At 41.6% G+C, this 22,238-nt stretch overlaps 1 protein-coding gene across 7 annotated transcripts in view; it reads left to right on the top strand.

The window, feature by feature from the left end:
* Nucleotides 1–20,281, top strand: part of lrif1 (ligand dependent nuclear receptor interacting factor 1) — a 45,885-nt gene extending 25,604 nt beyond the window's left edge. For all 7 annotated transcript variants that reach the window (XM_068056949.1, XM_068056954.1, XM_068056950.1 and 4 more), the window contains 3 exons: nt 8,751–9,062; nt 10,345–10,866; nt 19,405–20,281. In XM_068056949.1, coding sequence (XP_067913050.1) covers nt 8,751–9,062; nt 10,345–10,866; nt 19,405–19,845 — 1,275 coding nt within the window. In that variant the 3' untranslated portion in view covers nt 19,846–20,281. The remainder of the gene's footprint in view (nt 1–8,750; nt 9,063–10,344; nt 10,867–19,404) is intronic.
* The last annotated feature ends 1,957 nt before the right edge of the window (nt 20,282–22,238 follow it).

Below are 22,238 nucleotides of genomic sequence, written 5' to 3'. Positions count from 1 at the left end.
GAAGAAACATCTGTATTCTCTGTGCTGCACTTCACACTTTTTAGATTTGTCTCCTTTAAATGTTTAAATAGCTGATAGTTGCAATATTTAACTGTACAGAAGTAGTTTAATTCAAATTCTAGCAAGACTTTTCCTGTATTATGTGGAACAGAGTTTTTTTTTAACTGTTAGGTTTGTATGTTCCAGTCATTGTTAATTGTAACTTAAACTTTATATGGAAAATATGGTCCCTTGCTTATCTGCTCAGTACAGAGATCTGGCATTGCAATTGCCCTTATTAAGTCAATAGTAGTGGTGACCTGCCCAAGGGTCCTCTGCTCATTTCTCCATGCTTCACGGCCTTATGGTTTCCTTTTCAGTTGCTCCATTTTTTTTTTTGACTTGCATGAGAAATGAACAATAGGACTAGGGAAAAAGTACATGAGGTGGTTTTCCATTGCCTTCCTGCTGTACTTGAAAGGAAATACAAGGCCTCGTTCCAAAGGATCCTCTGCCTGTAAGCAGCTGTTATCCCTCAAGATTCTAGCTCTTCCACCATCACTGCAGAAAATCAGCTCTTGACCTGGCTCGTAACCCTGAGCATGGGACCTTAGTTGGGCCTGGGCACTTTGCAAAAGGGCAGGGATGGGCACCCCCTGAGGTCTCAAATGACCTTGCTACCCTAATTTGAGTCACTGCAATTTTCTAATAAGTTAATGGTTGAGTGATAAACATTCAATATCCAGACAAAAGTAAATTGCATTGCTTGAAGATTAGTTCAATCATTAGGTCAATCATCCGAGCTCCAGGACATCACTGCAGGAGTTCCTCAGGGTAGTGTCCTAGGCCCAACCATCTTCAGCTGCTTCATCAATGACCTTCCGTGAATCATAAGGTCAGAAGTGGGGATGTTCACTGATGATTGCACAATGTTCAGCACCATTTGTGACTCCTCAGATACTGAAGCAGTCCGTGTAGAAATGCAGCAAGACCTGGACAATATCCAGGCTTGGGCTGATAAGTGACAAGTAACATTCGCGCCACACAAGTGCCAGGCAATGACCATCTCCAACAAGAGAGAATCTAACCATCTCCCCTTGACATTCAACGGCATTACCATTGCTGAATCCCCCACTATCAACATCCTAGGGGCTACCATTGATCAGAAACTGAACTGGAGTAGCCATATAAATACCGTGACGACATGAGCAGGTCAGAGGCTAGGAATCCTGAGGCGAGTAACTCACATCCTGACTCCCCAAAGCCTGTCCACCATCGACAAGGCACAAGTCAGGTGTGTGATGGAATACTCTCCACTTGCCTGGATGGGTGCAGCTCCAACAATACACAAGAAGCTCGACACCATCCAGGACAAAGCAGCCTGCTTGATTGGCACCCCATCTACAAACATTCACTCCCTCCACCACCGACGCACAGTAGCAGCAGTGTGTACCATCTACAAGATGCACTGCAGCAATGCGCCAAGGCTCCTTAGACAGCACCTTCCAAACCCGCGACCTCTACCAACTAGACGGACAAGGGCAGCAAATACATGGGAACACCACCACCTACAAGTTCCCCTCCAAGTCACACACCAGCCTGACTTGGAACTATATCGCCGTTCCTTCACTGTCACTGGGTCAAAATCCTGGAACTCCCTTCCTAACAGCACTGTGGGTGTACCTACCCCACATGGACTGCAGCGGTTCAAGAAGGCAGCTCACCACCACCTTCTCAAGGGCAATTAGGGATGGGCAATAAATGCTGGCATAGCCAGTGACGCCCACATCCCATGAATGAATAAAAACAAAAAATTCGTTGAAGCATGAAATGCTATGCTCAGATGGAGCAGCAATTTGGTTTTGAGAGAGAAATAACTTTTATCGTTGGGCCATTCTTCTCCGTATGGGACTGAGGCGATAGAGAGATGATCTGTGTATGACTAGCAGTTATGTTTCTGTCCCCACTTTTGTATTAGGTATCTGTAATGAGAAGCTTTTTATGTTGAGTGCAGAGCTAACTATTTACAGGACTTGTCTCTTGGTGCTCCAGTTACAAAGTGACTCTGGCTCTGAGTTACACGATTACATACTGGTACTTGGCTTATTAGAATACGAAGAGCTTAAAGGTACATTACCCTTCAAGGCCAATCACACAACATCCCCCTTCTTTCCAAAGATAAGTCTTGTGTGCTAAAAGTAAGAAACATATAAAATTAAATATCAAAATTATTTACACATGGATAGAGATTGTAAAGTTTACAGATATAGAGGCTCAAAAGTCCATAAATCGTCTTGGTGGTTGCTCAGGGAGTTTGCGTCTCATCTGTTGCTGTTCTTTCTGAAGTTTCTCCCTCTCTGCATTTAGTTTCTCTTGCTGTGCCTTCAGCCTGCTAACATACTCTGTTGTTTTTCTCAAAATGACCACCTTTGAGGTCTTGTCATTCTTGGAAAGCTCCAGCACCTCATCTCAAAGAGCCAATAGACAATGCTTCAACTCATTCCTCCTCTTCCTCTTCAGGGCGTGTACTTCGCCGCTCCTCATCCTCTGCGTCTGAAGGATTGTGGCTGAAGGTCGAGGACTTGTTGGGGGCAGAGTACTTGGTCTCATGGAGGTACATGTCTGTTCTGGCTCGTTGTGGAGCTGGTGGCTCTCTAGAGAGCAGAAGTGAAGGCGCAGCATAGTTGTGCTATTGCTGGATTTCAAGACTGCACCGTTTGAGGCTGTTCAAGAGTCTGCAAACGGGTTCTGGTCCTTGGAAAATTCCCCTTGGTCTCGTCTGCTATAATGGGCACCTTGGTAACCTCATGGATAGTTATGATGTTGAGGTCCTTACACGCTGGTAGTCCTGCCACTGCTGGTCTGCTCGTGTCTACCAGGTAGAAGGTTTGTGGTTCCATGCCGACTTCCCATATCTGCATTGCATTGTTAACATGCCATTGCAAGGGATTGGTGACCCATTATATGCAGATAGTTTGGCAGTTGGCAGTTGCATCATTGATCTCCAACGACTCTGGTACATATCTTTGAGGATTCGGACTGGTAAGATATTTGCACCAACGCCAGTGTCAATCTTGACCTTGAGTGTGTGTTTGCCAACTTTCTTTGGGCACATGATGATCATAGTGGGGAAAGTTTCCAGTCGCTTAGCCATCAGCATGATGTGTCAAGTTCACAATGTGAAAAGCCTGATCGTCTTCTGACTGAAAATTACTTCTCTCTGGAGAAGTTTATGCAGGTCTCTGGTGCTTTCCTTGCTGCTGTTGCCCTGTTTTTGGTTTATTTGCATCTGACCATGACTTCTGGCTGCATCTTTGGAGCCAGAATTCCTGCATAGGTGGGCCCAGTGCCCTTTTGTACTGCACACCTTGCACAGGTCACGAATTGCAGGACAACTTTGCTGTGAGTGGGACCAACCACACTTACCACACTGCTTGCTTGCCTTTTCGACCTGGTTATGGTGCCGATACATTTGGCTGCATGTAATGTTTGCAGGTGCTGTTGTCCAGCTACAATGGCTTCGTATTTCCTACCATCTGCCAGCAGTTCGTCAATGCTGTGACCTTTTTCCCCAAGAGGTCCTTCTGAAATGCTTCAATGCGTGTTGATACAATCACTAGCTCCATTATTCGGTCTGACAGCTCAACTTCTGAAAAATCGCACTCGTTGCCCTTGCTGCGGCATCTACTGATGAACTGGTCTATTGATTCCTGTGGCTGATGACTGTAAGACATCAATTCCAGGCGGTGAATTTGAAAAGTCACTCCCAATTGGAGCTGATCTTCCAGCACTTCCCATATCTTTGTGGGATTTTTCTGGTCCTATTCAGATAATCCAGAGGTATTGATTCTATGCAATCCCTCATTTCCAATCGCTATCATTGTTTTTACAGCCTGTTTTCTGGTTCTACAATTACTTGGTCTTGAATGCATAATTGCGTTCTCTGTTGGAACAGTTTGAACTTGGATAGGATATCCAAGGCTTTCCAGTTCATGCTAGGACATTTGATATTCATGTTCCTGCTGTTCTTTTTGCTTTAAGACCTTGCACTGTGACTCTGTGTACTGCTTTTCCTTTAAAAAAGAACCCCTCTTCTTTAGACTGGCTGGTTGATTGACAGGAGCAGCTTGTTCATTTTCTAGCTTCCAGCACTCTAGTCTGTCTGTTTATACAGCTGTGCAATAGGTATTTCAAGTGCTTTTTCTTTGCTACGGTTCATTTATGCAGCTGTTCAATAGATAATTTTTCACGCTTGAGTGGTTTTATGAGTTTTTTTAAAATTCTGGCTGAGTGAGTGAAGGTTCTGCAGCATTCAAGTGATTTAATGGGTTTCTTTTAATAGCTCTAGCTGCGAGCTGCGTGAATGGAGGATTCCCCCGCTTTTTGCTGTCGGGGACTCGTGTATTGGCGCGACCCGATCAGCATGGGAGAGCCTTTGTAAACAATCGATAGCCTGAGATAGGGATTGGGTTTTCCCTGTTTTTTTTTTTCTTTTACTGAGCCTTTTTTAAAAGAAAAATCAACTTTGCAAGCACCTCAAAGCTTTTTTTTTACTGGAGTTCCTGTACCGATGGCACAATAACTCACCCGCTCAGTGATTGATTTGCAGCCTGTCGTTCAGCTCTGCAGCTGTACTTCTGCAGCTTGAGGTGAGTTTTATTTTCTTCTTTGCTCTTTTTGGGCCAGTATTTCTTTTAACTTTCTCTCTTAGCTGTTTATAGTTTTTAAAGCAGTTTTCCTGTGGACTTCAATCTTGGATTCTGTCTTCTCACCAGCTTCCAGCATGTAATGAGAAGCTTTTTATGTTGTCTGATGCAACATAAATGTGATGCGTGGAGTTCAGTTGATTGAAGATTTCAAAACAGGTTTATTAAACAGCTAACCAGTATATACAATGCAGTGCTAACTATTTACAGGACTTGCCTCTTGGTATTCTAGTTACAGAATTACTCTGGCTCTGAGTGACATGATTACATACTGGTACTTGGCTCATTAGCTACTAAGATCTTAAAAGTACATTACATTACAAAGTATTCTGGAGGGTGAGGGTGCACAGCCGGAGGTCATGGTCCACATTGGTACCAATGACATAGGTAGATAGAGGGATGAGGTCCTGCAAAAAAAATTTAGGGAGCTAGGCAGCAGATTAAAAAGTGGGACCTCAAAGGTTGTAATCTCTGGGTTTCTTCTAGTGCCATAGGCTAGTGAGTATATGATTAGGAGGTTAGAGCAGATGAATGCATGGTTGGGGAGATGGTGCAGGAGGGAGGGCTTTAGATTCTTGGATCACTGGGCCTGTTCCTGGCAAAGGTGGGATCTGTATAAGATGGATGGGTTGCACCTGAACCGGAACGGGACCAGCATCCTTGCTGGGAGGTTTGCTAGTGCTGTTGGGGGGGGGGGGGGGGGGTAAACTAATTTGGCAGGGGGGTGGGATACAGAGTGGAAGCACAGTAAATGGTGATATACAATCAAATATAAATGTGAAGCTAAGTCAGTCCGGAGGTCAGAGTAAATGTAGATCTGTTAAGGCTCAGGCAAATAATGCAAGGTTGGATTGTATCTATTTTAATGCAAGGAGTCTTATTAGTAAGGCAGATGAATTGAGGGTGTTGATTAGCACATGGGAATGATATTATTGCTATTACTGAGACATGGTTGAGGGAAGGGCAGGACTGGCAGCTTAATATCCCAGGGTATTGAATCTTCAGACGTGATAGGGGAGGGGGTAAAAGAGGAGATGGCATTGCACTGTTGATTAAAGAGACAATTACTGCAGTAAGGAGGGATGATATCTTAGAAGGTTCCTCTAATGAGACCATATGGGTAGAACTTAAAAACAAAAAGGGGGCTATTACTTGGTTGGGAGTGTACTACAGGCCTCCAAACAGTCAGGCAGTGATAGAGGAGCAGATATGTAAGCCTTAGGTTACAGGACGATATAGATGGGCTGGTGAGATGGGCGGAGTAGTGGCAAATGGAGTTTAATCCTGAGAAGTGTGAGGTGAGACACTTTGGGAGGTCTAACAAGGCAATGGAATATAAAATGGATGGTAGGACCCTAGAGGGTCAGAGGGACCTTGGGGTGCTTGTCCATAGATCACTGAAGGCAGCAGCACAGGTAGATAAGGTGGTTAGGAATGCATACGGGATACTTGCCTTTATTAGCCGAGGTACAGAATATAAGAGCAGGGAGGTTATGATGGAGCTATATAAAACGCTGACTAGGCCACAGTTGGAGTACTGTGTACAGTTCTGGTCGCCACACTATAGGAAGGATGTGATTGCAATGGAGAGGGTGCAGAGGAGATTCACCAGGATGTTGCCTGGGCTGGAGCATTTCCGTTATGAAGACAGACTGGATAGGCTGGGGTTGTTTTCCTTGGAGCGGAGATTGAGATATACAAAATTATGAAGGGCATTGATAGGATAGATAGGAAGAAACTTTTTCCCTGAGCGGAGAGGTCAATAACTAGGGGGCATAGATTTAAGGTAAGGGGCAGGAGTTTTAGAGGGGAGTTGAGAAGGAAATTTTTCACCCAGAGGGTGGTTGGAATCTGGAACACACTGCCTGAAGGGGTGGTAGAGGCAGGAACACTCACGACATTCAAGAAATATTTAGATGAGCACCTGAAATTCCAAAACATACAAGGCTACGGGCCAAGTGCGGGGAAATGGGATTAGTTAGGACTGGTGCTTGATGGTCGGCGCAGGCGCATTGGGCCGAAGGGCCTGTTTCTGTGGTGTAAAACTCTATGACTATTAAAGTCAATGACACAACAGTACTTACAGATTCAGATGAGCTACACATTTTAACCAGCTGTTCTTTTCCTTATGTGCTGACTCTTGTTGAGATACATTGCAAGAGGCAGTTTGTTACCTTTTGGTATTTTGCTGATAATTATGTACAGAGATTATAGAACAGCTATTTGATTGTGGGAGTGCTAAGCCTGCAACTTTCCTGGCCAAGCATCCAAGGGTTGGTGGATAGCAATGAGATGTGGGACTACTGTCAATTTTCTCCTACTTAAGGCTGCGGAGGCAAACTGTAAAACCATTACTGCCATCTTAACCAAAATATCTTGACACTTTAGGGCTGTGTATTCATATTGGTGCTCTGTGTTACAGTCAACTTCTAGTCTATAAACTATTTTTTACAAAAACATATTGGCAATTCGGACAATGTTAAATTTATGTATATATTGAGTAATGTTTACAAATGAAAACTTTTGCACAGCTATCACTGTTACTCATTTAGTAACCTACAACTCATTCCACAGAACATTATATAAAGTGTTCAGTCCTTGCACGTGTCTGATGAACTATTAGAAGATCTCTGTATGTTGAGCGTCATATCAGGCTTGCATTATTGAACTGACCAAACATCACTTGAGCCTGATGCTCCTTTGCAATGCACTGTCAGTCATTTGTTCTCCTGTTTTTATCCAACTGAGATTGTTCAGTTCTGCAGCATCAACTCATGAATTCAACATTTCAACCTGCAAAAGCTATGCTATTTCTCAGTTACCTGCAGTGACATACACAACATACCATTTGTATTCAAATCGTGGGGCACATTTTAATGTAATGCTAGTTGACTTTCACTATGTCATGATTACTCTGCTTCAGAAAAAATGGTACGTAGCGTTTAAAGGGAAGAAAAATCAAGCAGGAATATTTTTTGTTTCAAGTGCTATGTGAAGTGTGTTTGGCTAGTTTAAATGTAATTTCCATTATGCATGGCTACAAAACAACACTGTTAATTTTGGCGATGTTAAAGAGACCCAATGGCAGCTGTGGAAAGTGAAAGAATGTCTCACTGATGCAGTAAAGAGTTCTTTTCTATGATCGGAGTTCAGGTACATAGATAAACAGAGCTTTACTCTGTATCTAACCATGCTGTACCTAACTTGAGGGTGCTTGATGTTGATCCGAGTCCATGGAGTGGAAAGTGTTCCATTCTCTATGACTAACATGCCACACCCTGAAGAGCATAAAATTAATTTTATGCTTTTTAGTTTTCCATGGAGACCTACCAGTCAGTTTTCTGCTCTGTGAAAAGCTGTTGACAGGGAGCAGCTCCATTAATTGCAATGGGGACACAACTGTATATCAGGTCAATTGAGGAGACCCATGAAGTCATGCTTTGAACTACCTATAACAGCATGGAGTAGCCCACAAGTGACAGAGACCCAATGGACGGGTCTCCATTCATATCAGACACTTTGAAGCTTTTTTTTTAAAGTTTTTGAATTTTTTTTAAAGAATATTTTAGTAAAAAGAAATAATCTGAGCAAAATGACACCTGGACTCCTCTTCCCTTTTCACTTAGCATATAATATGCAGGATAGTTTAGTATGTTTCTGTTTTGAGATGTTGAAGTAGAGGCGACCTGAGTTTCACTGTGATTTACAGTGCTGTCTCTTGATCCATAGCTATCTTATTTACCTTGTACGTTTCCTGAACTTGTATGCTGTGGGCCTCATTTACACAGTGATTGTAAGTTGTAGGCCATTTGGCTACCACAGTTGTTATCAAAAGCATCAGACATTAATGATATCATCGGCATGATGATAAATGTGATTTTTAATGTTGTGATCTCTTGTACTAAAATGTATCTTACTTGAAGATTGTTTTTCATTCCACTGTGCAGTTCAGTTTGTAAGCACTACGATTCAAGTTTCTTCAGCTATTTGCCAAAAAAATGTTTGTATTTGTTGAACAGTTAAAAACTTTCTTCCTCTTGTTTCCTTGTTCTCACCTCCTGTCAGCATTCAGAGCCAATTTCTGGGACTTCTAGAGAGAAAACAGATGAGCAGTTACTGAAGAAGGCAGGAATTCACACCAATCTGCGAATCTGCCTCACCAGAATATCCCAAAAAGAGCTGGAACAGTGGAAAAAGAGCAATTCCCCTTCAAACTCTGAGCCACTAGAGTTACCCCTTCATCTGTCTATGGAAATGGATAACTTAAAGACTGAGGCAGTTAGTAAAGAGACACAAGTGAATTTGATGCTTCCAGTTGTTAAGAAAGAGGAACCTATAGAGACAGAATGTTACGCATACCATACAAAGGGAATGGAGGTACACCTTGATTTCAGTAGTATTGACTTATTTTAAAAAGCCAATGAAAATTGTGAATTTCTCTTTGAGATTTTGAGTAGAGTAACTGAGTCTATGGTAAACATTTGGGAACCGATTCTCAGTAACTATTTGAGTACACAGCCTTCTTAAATGTAATAACTACCAAATATGTTGGTTAATAAAAAGCATTCCATATTTTTAATATAATTCAGTGCATTTTCCCCCTCACTTTCTTTCCTCTTTTTAAGGATGCATTTTTTAGGGACTTACTTACATTCATTCCTGTTGTCAAATGGTTGTTCTTCATGTTTGAGCGTGAAGTGAGGATTTAGCAATCTATTTGACTTTGGAAGGCATCAGAGCAGAATCCAATCCTGTTCTCACCTGATGTCTAAACCTTTCCCAACAGGAGTCCCTGGATAGCCATCAGGAACATAAATCCGGGCTCACATTCCTCCTTCTCTTAGTCCAGGAGAACTGAGGCCATACAAGTGCCCAGGCTTGTCTGACACTGGAGCCTATCTGGTCTACGTGACTTAGTGTTAACCCAAATAGTACCCTCACCCATCAAGGGAGTTCTAAAGCTCCTTTAGTGTAATATTCTTTAGTTTCAGGTAATGCATAAGATTTGACATTGGAAAGAAAGAACTTGCCTTTATACATAGCCTTTCACAACCTCAGACTGTCAAAGTGCTTCACACTCCCTGAAGTACTTTAGAAATATAGTCACTATTGTAATGTAGGGAGACATGGAAGCCAATTTGCGCCTTCCAAAGTTCCACCAACAGATGACCATCTGTGGAGAGATTGATATTGGCCAAGATTCAGACCTACATTCCCCTGTACTTCCCACAGTGCCGCAGTATCATTTACATCCACTTGAGATGGTAAAGGGGGTCTCTGTTTAACATCTCACCTCCGACAGTGCAGCACTCCCTTTACTACACTAGTGTTGGCCTAGATTTTGTGCTCAAGTCTCTGGAGTGGGACTTGAACTCACAACCTTCTGCCTCAGAGGTGAATGTGCTATCAACTGAGCCAATGCTGACACCAGAAGAACAAAATCTCTTAATTTCTTCTTTCACAAGTTAAAAATAAATTTGGCTACAGTTGCTTCTAAAATTAAAAGGATGTTGTTCATTAGACCTGTAAATATATGCTTTGAAGTGAGTTCTATGATTCTATATGGCAATTACATCCTGAAATTGAATGAGCAGAGTCCTTCACATGCAAGACAAACTTTAATGTGTGTCTTCTGATTTCTTTTTTTTTCCTATTTTAGATTAAACTTGAGCCCAAATCGCCAGTGAAACGAAAAACAGAAAGAATCCAGTGTTCAGTGGCAATTAAGAAACCATGCCTAAAACGGTTCACTTCAAACTGGGAATCTGAGCATGCCTACAGCTGCCTTGCTGTGTACAATACAGAAGCACCTTCCCATGGTACAGAAGCTCCCTCCCACATTGATTCTTACTGTGGACAGGAGGTGTCCACCAGCTCCTCTGAGCCTAGCTCAGTGCTGGAGGAGAGCACAATAATGGAATCCTCTCCGATGATGACTTTCGACACTGGGACAGAAAGTGCACACAGTCCCTCAGCTGCTTCCACAGTACCTGTTCCTGTGCCCAGCACCTCATCTCCCTCAATGGGACACTGCCCTACAACTGAGATCCGTGCATCATGCAGTTACTCTCCTCTCTCTCCCGCAAATGTAGACGAAACTATACGCGATGAGAAGATCAGGCGACTGAAGGAGATTCTGAAGGAGAAGGAGGCCGCGCTGGAGGCAATACGGAAGAAAATGGTTTTGGCACCTTTATAAAGTTCTCAATCAAAATTAAGATTTTGTGTCCTTGCTGTGCTGTTTATCTGAAGAACTGGCTGATCATTCTGTGTGATCTCCGTCTCTCTTGTTAAGTTTAAGATGACAAATATTTAAAATTTTTGTCTTTGAATTTTTTATTTAGCTGCACAGTTGAGAATCCACTTTTGAATTTTAATATTTGTCATTTTAAATTATAGCAAACTTGATTTATAACTAGGACGGTGGTTGCACTATACTGTACAATATAAGGGGCAAATGTGTGATGGTACAGCTTTCTATTTAATTGTGTACTTAAGATACATTGAACCTAATGCATTTTATTCTTTTGATTATTCCTGGGCCAACAAGCTGAGTTCTAAATACCCAAATCCCACCCATAGGTGGCTTCTGCACTTCAGAATCTATCTAGTTCTTGTCATTCACTCGGGGATGTGGGCATCACTGGCAAAAGGAGGTGGTGAGCTGCTTTATTTAACTGCTGCAGTCTGGGTGGTGGAAGTACTTGCACGGTATACAGAGGGAGCTCCAGGATTTTACCCCAGTGACCATGAAGGAATGGCGATATATTTCCAAATCAGAATGGTGTGTGATTTGGAGTGGAACTTGCATGTGTTGGTGTTCCCATGCACCTGCTGCCTGTGTTCTTCTAGGCGGTAAGAGTCACAGGTTTGAGAGATGCTGTTGAATAGGCCTTGCTGCAATACATCTTGTGGACTGTACACACTATAGCCACTGTGTGCCAGTGTTGAAGGGAGTGAATGCTTTAAGATGGTGAATTGGGTGCCAATCAGGCGGGCTGCTTTGTTCTAGTTGGTGTCGAGCTTCGAGTGTTGGAGTTGCATTTAACTAGGCAATTGAAGGGTATTCCATCACACTCCTGATTTATGTCTTGTAGATGGTGGAAAGGCTTTGGGAGTCAGTAAATCAGTCATTTGCTGAAGAATACCCAGCCACATGATTTATATTGCTAGTCCAGTTAGGTTTCTGGTCAGTGGTGACCCCATAATGTTAATTGCAGGGGATTCAATTATAGTAATACCACTGAATGTCAAAGGGGAGGTGGTTATACTTTCTTTTGTTGGAGATAGTCATTGCCTGGTACTTGTGTGGTGCAAATGCTACTTGCCACTTATTGACTCAAGCCTGAATGTGGTCCAGGTCTGGCTGCATCTACACACAGACTGCTCTATTATCTGAGAAGTTGCAACTGGAATTAAACGCTGTGCAATCATCAGTGAACATTATTGATGAAGCAGCTGAAGATGGTTGGACCTGGGGCACTGCCCTGAGGAATTCCTGCAGCGATGTACTGGGGCTGAGATGATTGGCCTGCAACAGCCACCGTCATCTTCCTTTGTGCTAAGGATGACTCCAGTCAGTGGAGAATTTTCCCCCGATTCCCATTGACTTCAATTTTTCTAGGATCGCTTGATATCACATTCGATCAAATGCTGCCCTGATGTCAAGGACAGTTACTGTCACCTCTGGAATTAAGTTATTTTATGCATGTTTGGACCAAGGCTGTATTGAGGTCTGGAGCTGAGTGGTCCTGGCAGAACCTGTACTGAGCATCAGTGAGCCGGTTTTTGGTAAATAAGTGCCACTTGGTAGTACTGCTGACAACCCTTTCCATCAATTTGCTGATGATTGAGAGCAGACTGATGGGGTGGTAATTGACCAGATTGGATTTGACCTGCCTTTGGGAACTGGAAATAACCTGGGCAATTTTCCACATTATCAAATAGATGCCAGTGTTGTAGCTGTACTGAAACAGCTTGACTGGAGGCCTGGCTAGTTCTCGAGCACAAGTCTTCAGCACTGCAGCTGGGGTGTTGTTAGGGTCCATAGCTTTTGCTGTGTCCAGTGTGCTCACCCATTTCTTGGTATTGTGGAGTGAATTGTATTTCCTGAAGACTGGCAACTGTGATGGTGAGAACCTCAGGAGGAGGCTGAGATTGATCATCCATTCAGCGCTTCTGGATTATCGCTGTAGAATCCACTTGGTACTGTAAACTTTCAAGTTGCAGATTAGCTAAGATAGCCTGAACTAACTTAAACTCACAGTTTGATTATTAAAAGAAAAGTAATTATTTATAACTTTTGTATTTTGTCTCCCTCGTCTGGTAACATCCCTTTCTGAGAGGACTAGCTTGCTATCTATTGGTGTATTCAGTGAGAGAGCAAGTTTATCTGTGTTTTTCACTTCATTTTCATCAATCTGACTCTCTGAATTCTGTAGGTACACCACTATATTGCATTCTTAACGATCTTCTCATGTAATTGCTTTTTTGGTAGGTTAGGCACCTACAATCCTGTTCCTCCCTCTTCATAATGCAGTTATTTAATTTTCTTGCTATTTGTCACTTTATTAAGTTTTAGTAAGATTTATACCCTGGTAAATAGGATTTTTTGGGAATTTCTGGAACTTTTTTTCTTTATATGTATTTTAAGTTGTTTGTTTTTAGAGAATCCCTATATGTTCTCTCTGAAGACTTGTTTTAGAGCTCACTGCCGCCTTGTGCTAGAGAGTGGCCATGTTCATGAATCTGTTCTCCTTGTGGGACTAATGGATATCATATGCCTCCCTAAAATGAAAATCTATTATGCCATCTCCACTTGAATGGCACTAAGCTCAGTTATTTATTTCTCCAGTTCACTTGTGCTTATTTAAATCTTAGAAACTTCCAAGATGTTGATAGGGGTTTAAAGACTATGTAAACTGCTCCTGCGGTTTTACTGTGGTAACACTAGATTAGTACTTCTGATGTCTGTCTTCCAAATGTGAGATCTTCAGTTTGCCTGGAGTTGTCTGCCCATCTTGGCAAACCTTTAATAGAATGTTGGAATATTATCCTTCAAAGGAAAGTAGGCCAGCAACCAGCAAGATAACTGGAACCCTTTGGCATTAATTGTGTCAAGAACTTGGGATCTATGTGTACAAGTGTCTGTGTTCACACTGGTGTTTAGTGCATTTCAATCCACTGCGGTACTGATTGGTGTCCTTTCTTAGGCTTTGCACTGACTGCACCAATGGGGCACTCAGCAGGTTTGCATAGTTCACTGGTGCGCATGGATACTGATGCACTGCTTATTTATTTGAGCCTGACCATTAGGTGTGTTAGAGCTTCATTGAATATTTCACATCAGCCTTGTGGATGGCCCTATGGATCCAAAATAGCTACCATGTAGTTATATTGCTGATATGTATTCAGGCAGGAATTTATGGCTTGCAATTATTCTTGCCGATGACTTTTTTGGTTTGTGACAAGCATGTCGTAGATGCCCTTTCTACAGAGATGCTTCAGATTCTCATTTAAGATTTGGACCTTGTGACTTTAAAAAAAAATCTACTTAGTGAACTGAAATACAGTATTTTTCAATCATTGTATACTTGTATGCAGAACTGACCTCTGTTTAAATAGGCAAACTAGTGATCTCCAGGAGAGACATGCTAAGTTGCTACTTAAGTTCCAGAATTTCAATCTAGGGCGGAAAATGCTATTTCACCTGTCCTCTTGCATGGAAACAGAACGTAGATTTACTATGTGGGTGCCTCTGAGTCTTACCTGCTATATTGACAGGAGACCACTAATTATTAAGTAAAACATATGAATCAGCCCTTTTCACATAATGCAACTGCCCATTTTGACAATATCTATCAACTTGTATGCAGAAAACCTTTTGGGTAATGCCAAATGACATTTGAATAGACTTACATAGAACTTGTAGAGGCCTTTTCTTTAAAAAAAAAAGTCACTGTATACATAGTGGCAAGATTACTACTTGGAATACTCTTTATACTTTAACACATGAAAAATTAGACAAAAACTACTGGAAATGATAAAACAACTGTAAGAAAGGAAGCAGACGACTTAGAATAAAACTCCCCACTATTTAAAGCAGCGTTTTTTTTTATTATTAATTCTCTTCAGTACTTTAAGTGAACATAACCAAAAGTAATTGCTTGCTGAGCCTCTCTGCTAAAAGATTCAGCAGTGTAAAGCAAATGGTTGGTCATGTACTAAATGGTTTGTAGCATGAATCATTCTGCCCTCTATCTTATGACTAAACCACCTTTTTAACATGCTCAAATGATAACTTATTGCTGGGGGTACAGGCTAAGAATGTTTCATTTGGTGGATCAGAAAGCGTACTTTCTGAAGTCTTGCAATTGTAGTTGTCTTTAAACAAACTGATTGACAGAACTTTGTGTGTACATTGATACAGATAGGGCAAATAACTAATGAGCTGCCGGTTTCAAATAACCAATGGATTCAATGTAAAATATATTACCACATCAAAAGAGAAGGGTGTGACCATCTTTGATAAAACAAGGGGTAGGTATGGACACCAAGCTTGGATTAAATGAAGGTTTACTATCAAGAATCCCCCCCAGAACTACACCTGATATAATAACCTATGAAATAGATCACTTTAGAGGATAGGTTATTGGCAGTATTGAGTCTTAAAGATTCAAAGGAGGTTCCAAAAGTATTGAGGATAGTTCAACAGCATCTAAGACAAGGTCAATGGTTGGAAGTTGCCATTCAACAAACCAAAGTATCTCAACAAGCATTAGCTCATTATTGCTCCGTGCATCCCCTTAAAAGATGAATAAGATAGATATCTTTATATCTGAGATTGCTGATAAAGGTCTCTAATATGATATCCAGTGGAATGAATTGCAACAGGTTGCAAAATTGCAAGTTGGAACATGTTCAAATGCCTCCATATAAGTTCCATTTTGGTTGAGGTGGGGGAGTTGTGAAAGCAAAGGACTTTGTGACAGCTTAGGCTCCATGCATATATGATCTCCTGTTCAGTTTCGTAACATGACAGAGAAATCTTGATGTCTTCGTGCCAATTTGATTAAATGTTGTAAAGGGAAATTATGCCCTATCTTTGTTATCTGCAGGACCCTACGTAAGAAAGTACAGAAAGCCATCAGCATTAGAAACCCAGTATCAAAGGGAACATGCATCAGTAGTAAGGCAACAAAAACACTGCTGTCTAATCTTCTACCTGGGTGGTAAGAAATTGATGCTATGTATCCTCAGAAGAGAAACTTGATTTTCTGGTCAAGGGCTATCTTAATGGTTATCAGATATTTCGGTTGCATTTATACAACTGCATGCAAATATTAAAATGAAAGTGCTCTACATTGACATCTTTTCAATCCACAACATGTATGAAGTAATTATGACGATTGAAACCAAACTCATGCTAGTTGCAAATCAACAGAGCTTTAAAATAATCAAAACTAATAGTTCTAGCCAGTTACTACATCTCAGGAAGTTCTGTAAATTATCTACTTAGTTCATCATGGATGCGAATAAGCCTTAGTGGAGTTCAATAAACAATTTTGGATATTGGTAGCATATGCAAGCAGTTATGAAACTTTATACAAAAAGAATGTCCTTCTGCATTGGTTATTATGGAACAGTGTTGAGTTGGCATCTGATGGAGGGTTTTCTTTTGAAGTTTTTTTTCCTAGTGTAACTGAGTAAACAGTACAGATGAGAGTTTGAGAAGGTTAGGTTGCATGTGAAAGCAAGCATTAAACATCCATGTCAGCACAAAAGTGCTCGTGTCACTTCATGGCCTGTTATCTGAAAGGTGGTGATGCCTTGTTAACCAAAGTAGTCCTTTGTGACAAAATGTTGTTGTAATAGCTGCATTGGGAAATTTTTCCAGTTAATCTGTTGGCAGTTTATACAGTCAACTGCAAAATATAGGGGTGGCTGATTTTTGCTCAGTTTAGTCAAATCCATTTTATTACTGGCTCAGACCAATTTTGAATATGGAGTAATGCCAGGCTTGTAACTAACCAACAAAAAATATCATGAATTATGCCTATTACAGAAGGAATTTAGGCACACATGATGCTTCAAGTTATTGTAAGCATAACGTTAGGAGATGTCAGCTAGGTTGACATGTCAGTGCAGTAGTGAGGGAGTGCTGCACTGTCAGAGGTGCGTCTTTCTGCCCTCTATAAAGTAAAAGATCCCATGGCACTAGTTTGAAGAATAACAGGGAAGTTATTCTTTGAGTGATAGACATTGGCTAAGATGCTTCAAAATTACTAAATTGGCTGCGAAGCTCTTTGGGACATCCTGAGATTGTGAAAGACGCTGTAGAAATCATGTCTGTCTGTCTGACTTTCTAGATGAGCAGTGTGACTCATCCATGGGCTCATGGACCTAGAATGCATCAGCTGCAACTTCATTTTTGCCTTTCACCCAGAAATAATCAAACACCAGTCTCTGCAATACATTTAGTCATACCTGTTGCAATATGCTTTGATCTGTAATTGAATAAGAAGTTTGAATCAACCACATATACCTGTTCCACACACAGTACACAATAGACCCACTTGCGAAGCTACAATTTATTTCAAAGGCTGCATACGCATTACTGAAATGGCCAAGAATGCACACACACTGTTGATTGCAACTACATCTTGGACTCCCAACCCTCACACTGTCTTTGTACTGGATAATAAGAGATGGATGACAACTCCAATCCTTCGAAGGGTAAATTCAAGCCAGGCTTTCTTCCATCACTACCTTGAAGTTAAACCATGGCAGTAGTGAGGGAGGGTCAAGAGTTAGGAAATTGCTTTAATGTTCCCACTCATAGTTTTGGCCAGCCATAGCTCACTTGGCTTTGTAGCCTCACTTTTCACACGATCGCATTGATAAAGATGAGACAGGCCATTCAACCTGCCTTAACTCATCCATCCAGAAAGACTAGACAATATGCAATTGTTTGTTAAATGATTCTGTTTCCCCCTGGACTATACCCAAAATCCCATGCCACTCTGTGTTGATCACTCTGTAGTCCTAAATTAGGTTTTTCCAAGTTGGAACCTGCTACCTTTCTCCTTGTGATTTCAATTGAAGGAATATTCTATATTTACCTTTTCAATACTATTTACTATCTCATGTCCCTCTATAAGATCACCTTCATATCGCCTCCTTTCTTGTAACCTCAATGTTAGGGATCAACCTCAAAGACTCTTCTATTAACTGCCTTCAGGACTATTATGTGTTTCAGTTCCCAGAAATAGACATAATACATTGTGGTCTGAGTTCTACCTCAGTATTTTGGCTATAATGTTCAGTGTTCCACTTGCGTTACTAATTGCTGCTCTGGAGTGCTTGGACATGTTGACTTGGGATTCTATTAAAATTCACAATTCTCTTTCAACTTTATCCTTAGCTATTCATTTTTTTCTCACTATGAGCAGCAATTAACACATGTCCTATTCACTTTCATCTGCCATGGACTTTGTTCTCCAAATATGTTGCCTATCTCATCTGGCAATTCTTGAGCTCTGTCTATAGATTCAATTCTCAGGTCCCAGTTTGACTGTGAACTTCACTTCTAAGCTTCGAAATCCAAGTCATTAATCCAACTGAGAAACAGTGAAAGTTCAAAAACTGATTCCTGGTGCTCCCTGCACCCTTGATGTAACTCGGCAGCTTCCAGCCATTCTTTATTAAGAGTGGAACCATTTTGGGGTCAGACTGGATCTTCTAAACCATGTTTGTTACTGGTTACTGGGCTATGGTTTATGCCTGATAAATCAAAGGTTATTGCTGTAATAAAAACATATGAATGGCCCTTCCAGACTGTGCCACCATTCAATGAAATTGTGGCTGATCTGATCTTGGCCTCACTCCACGTTACTGCCTGTTCCCTATAACGCTTGAATCCTCTATACTTCACGAATCAATTTCAGCCTTGAATATATTTAATGACTTAGCCTCCACAGCTCTCGGGTAGAGGATTCCAAAGATTCACGGCTCTCTGAGAGAAGGAATTCCACCTGTTCTCCTTTGTGAGAAAACTGTCACTCTGGGTGTGGGATCCATCCCAGAGCAGATGCCACAGTACCCGGGTGCAGCTCACCTGAATATGCTCAGTCTTATAGATAGTAATCCTTTGAACGTCGTGGCTTCGGAATTTATTTTTGACCGTTGGGTCTTGGTCGACGATGGAAGGAAGTTCAGCATAGAGGAGCCAGGCGATAACAACGAAGTTCGTTTGTCGGGGCGGAGAAAGTCGACTTGTTGGCAGTGATGAATCTCCTTCTGTGGAACCATTTACCTCTGCCACATGGACAGTGCTATCTCCTGGCTTCAGGAGAAATTCACCTTTCTAGGTGGATCTTAATGTCTGAAGAAGAGGGTGACAACTCATTTGCCTTATATCTTCGTCACGAAACTGAGGGCGGGGTGGCTGGGGGTCGATGATCGTTGCGAAGTTAAAAGCAGACACAATTGTACTACCTGAAACTTGTGACTTCTTTCATTTAAGAAAGTCACGACTCATCTGCATCGGTTTTGCCCGGCAACAGATTGAAATGGGTTCAACTTGGAATACATAGATCATTTAACAAACGCAGAAGTGTATAAAACGTGTGATTTCGCATAATGTTGGGACATAATATTTGCATGTTGTAGAAACAATAATGCAAATCTTATACTAATTTTCTGATTCTATTCATTTTAGATCAAGGCTAAATTGGCAAAGAGTAAAGCCGAAAATAATAAGTGCCGATTGACAAGTAAGAAACAACGCTGTAAAAAGTGGATTTTGAACAAGGAATCAGAGCACGCGTACAGCTGTCTCCCAGGAGATGATGGAATGGCCCAAATCTCTCCTCGCTATGGTCACGAGACCTTCACCAGTTCACTGGGCACTAGCTCAGTGCCAGTGGACACAACAGCAACAGAATCTTCCCATATGATGACTCGGAGCACTGCGACAGATAGTATGTCCTACGCTTTGGTTGTCTCCAAAGAACACTTTCCCACTGTTGAGTTCCTTTCTACGCCAATGGGCGACAAGACCGCACGTGATGAGAAAATAAGACGGCTGAAGGAGATTCTGAAGGAAAAGGAGGCCGCGCTGGAGACAATACGAAGCAAAAAGGTTTCGGCATCTTCATAACGTTCTCCTAGATTAAAACTAAGAGGCCGTGACCTAAATTCCAGAACTGGTGTTCACCATTCTGTGTGGTCTCAGTCTCCCTTGAAGTTTAAGATGACACATATTTGAAGTGTTTATCTTTTAAATTTTTTTTTTACTGCATAGTTGAGCAGCTATTTTATACATTTTTAATATTTGCTATCTTAAATTGTAGTAGGGTTAATAGTTTATAATTAGGTTGGCGATTCCATTATATTGTACAATGTAAAGGGGAGTTTAGCTCATATTGTTTTGCTTGGTAAGTTGTAACGTTCCTGTATAATTGTTTTAATATACATTGAACCAGCACATGCTATCCTTCTGTATATTCCTGTGAAAGATTGGAGTTGACGAATTGCGGTTATGTGCACATTTTTCTAAATATTAAATCCGACCACTTAGCTCTTTTTCAAAGTTTCAGGATCTGTCTATTTCATCGCCTTAAAACGTGTCTAACATTGTACATTTTATAGTTTTACTTGAGCTAGCCAACACTAACCTGAGTAAGTACTTTCATTAAGTGATACTTAACGCTCCCTTTTTAACTTTGCCGACATGAAGTATCTTCCCCTGAGAGTACAGTCTACTGACTTGCTCCCAGGCTTCTGTAGCCATTTGCCAGGTCTACACCAGTTAGCTGGGTTCTGAATATTTTTCACTCACCCTTCACCCTATTAGGATGAGGAGCTGTAGACCACTATGTGTTCACCAGCGCGTTTCCTCGCTATCCTGAATCTATTACTTAAACTTCACAGATTGCAGAAATTCTGAATAGCAATTCGATACGGGTTGTTCAGGTCAACACTGATATTCAGAAACTAAATTGGTGTATCTTTTTAACATATTTAGGGGAAGAATAGTTTTCCTTCTGGGGTCACTTTGTTTACAAATTTCCTAATAATGGGTACAGCCATTACACGCCTCTTTTAATAATGACCGTCTTTCTAAAGGATGCGTGGATAAGAGAAAACAAATACTACATTGGGTGGCATTTCTCTGTCCAACGCTTGGGTTTCTCATTGATATCAGAACTCTTGGTTGGAATCAATGCAGGAGTAACATTCACAAGTGCCAGGCAATGACCATCTCAAACAATGGAGAATCTAACCATCTCTCCTTGACATTAAATGGCATTACCATCACTGAATTCCCCCACTATCAACATCCTGGGAGTTACCATTGACCAGAAACTGAACTGGATCAGCCACGTAAATACTGTGGCTACAAGAGCAGGTCAGAGGCTAGGAATTCTGTGGCAAGTAACTCACTTCCTGACTCCAATGTGCCTACAAGGCACAAGTCAGGATTGTGATGGAACACTCCCCACTTGCCTGGATGGGCGCAGCTCCAACAACACTCAAGAAGCTCAACACCATCCAGGACAAAGCAGCCTACTTGATTGGCACTCCATCTACCACTCCCTCCACCACTGACGCACAGTGGCAGCAGAGTGTACCATCTACAAGATGCACTACTGCAACTCACCAAGGCTCCTTCGGCAGCATCTTCCAAACCCACGTCATCCACCACCTAGACGGACTAGGGCGGCAGATGTATGGGAACACCACTACCTGCAAGTTCTTCTCCAAGCCGCACATCATCCTGACTTGGAACTACATCACCTTTCCTTCACTGTTGCTGGGTCAAAATCCTGGAACTCCCTTCATAACAGCACTGTGGGTGTGCCTACACCCAAGGACTGCAATGGTTCAAGAAAGCAGCTCACCATCAACTTCTCAAGGGCAATTAGGGATGGGCAATTAGGGATGGGCAATAAATGCTGGCGTAGCCACTTCCCATGAACAAATAGAAAGAAGTGCACATCATCAAACACTGTCCAGCACTGTAGATACCTGTGGAATATGTCTTCCATGCAGTTGAACAATTTAGAATCAACAGTAGAATATAATTTCTGTTATTAGCGTGTATAATTAAAGTGCTTGTGATTGGGGGTAGTGTATTGCGATGGATAGAAAATTGGTTGTCAGACAGGAAACAAACAGTAGGCCTAAATGGGTCTTTTTCTGAATGGCAGGCAATGACTAGTGGGGTACCGTAGGGATCGGTGCTAGGACCCCAGCTATTCACAATATATATTAATGATTTAAATGAAGGAACTAAATGTAATATCTCCAAATTTGCAGATGACACAAAACTGGTTGGGGGAGTGAGTTGTAATGAGGATGCAGAGAGGCTTCAGGGTGATTTGGACAAGTTGAGTGAGTGGGCAAATGCAAGGCAGATGCAGTACAATGTGGACATATGTGAGATTATCCACTTTGGTAGCAAAAAACAGGATGGCAGATTATTACCTGAACGGCTATAAACTGAGAGAGGGCAATATGCAACGAGACCTGGGTGTTTTCGTACACCAG

Source organism: Heterodontus francisci, chromosome 25, assembly GCF_036365525.1.
Source record: "Heterodontus francisci isolate sHetFra1 chromosome 25, sHetFra1.hap1, whole genome shotgun sequence".
Lineage (NCBI taxonomy): Eukaryota > Metazoa > Chordata > Chondrichthyes > Heterodontiformes > Heterodontidae > Heterodontus > Heterodontus francisci.
Note: the sequence above shows the minus strand (reverse complement) of the source record. Positions and strands in the feature narration are given on the sequence as shown.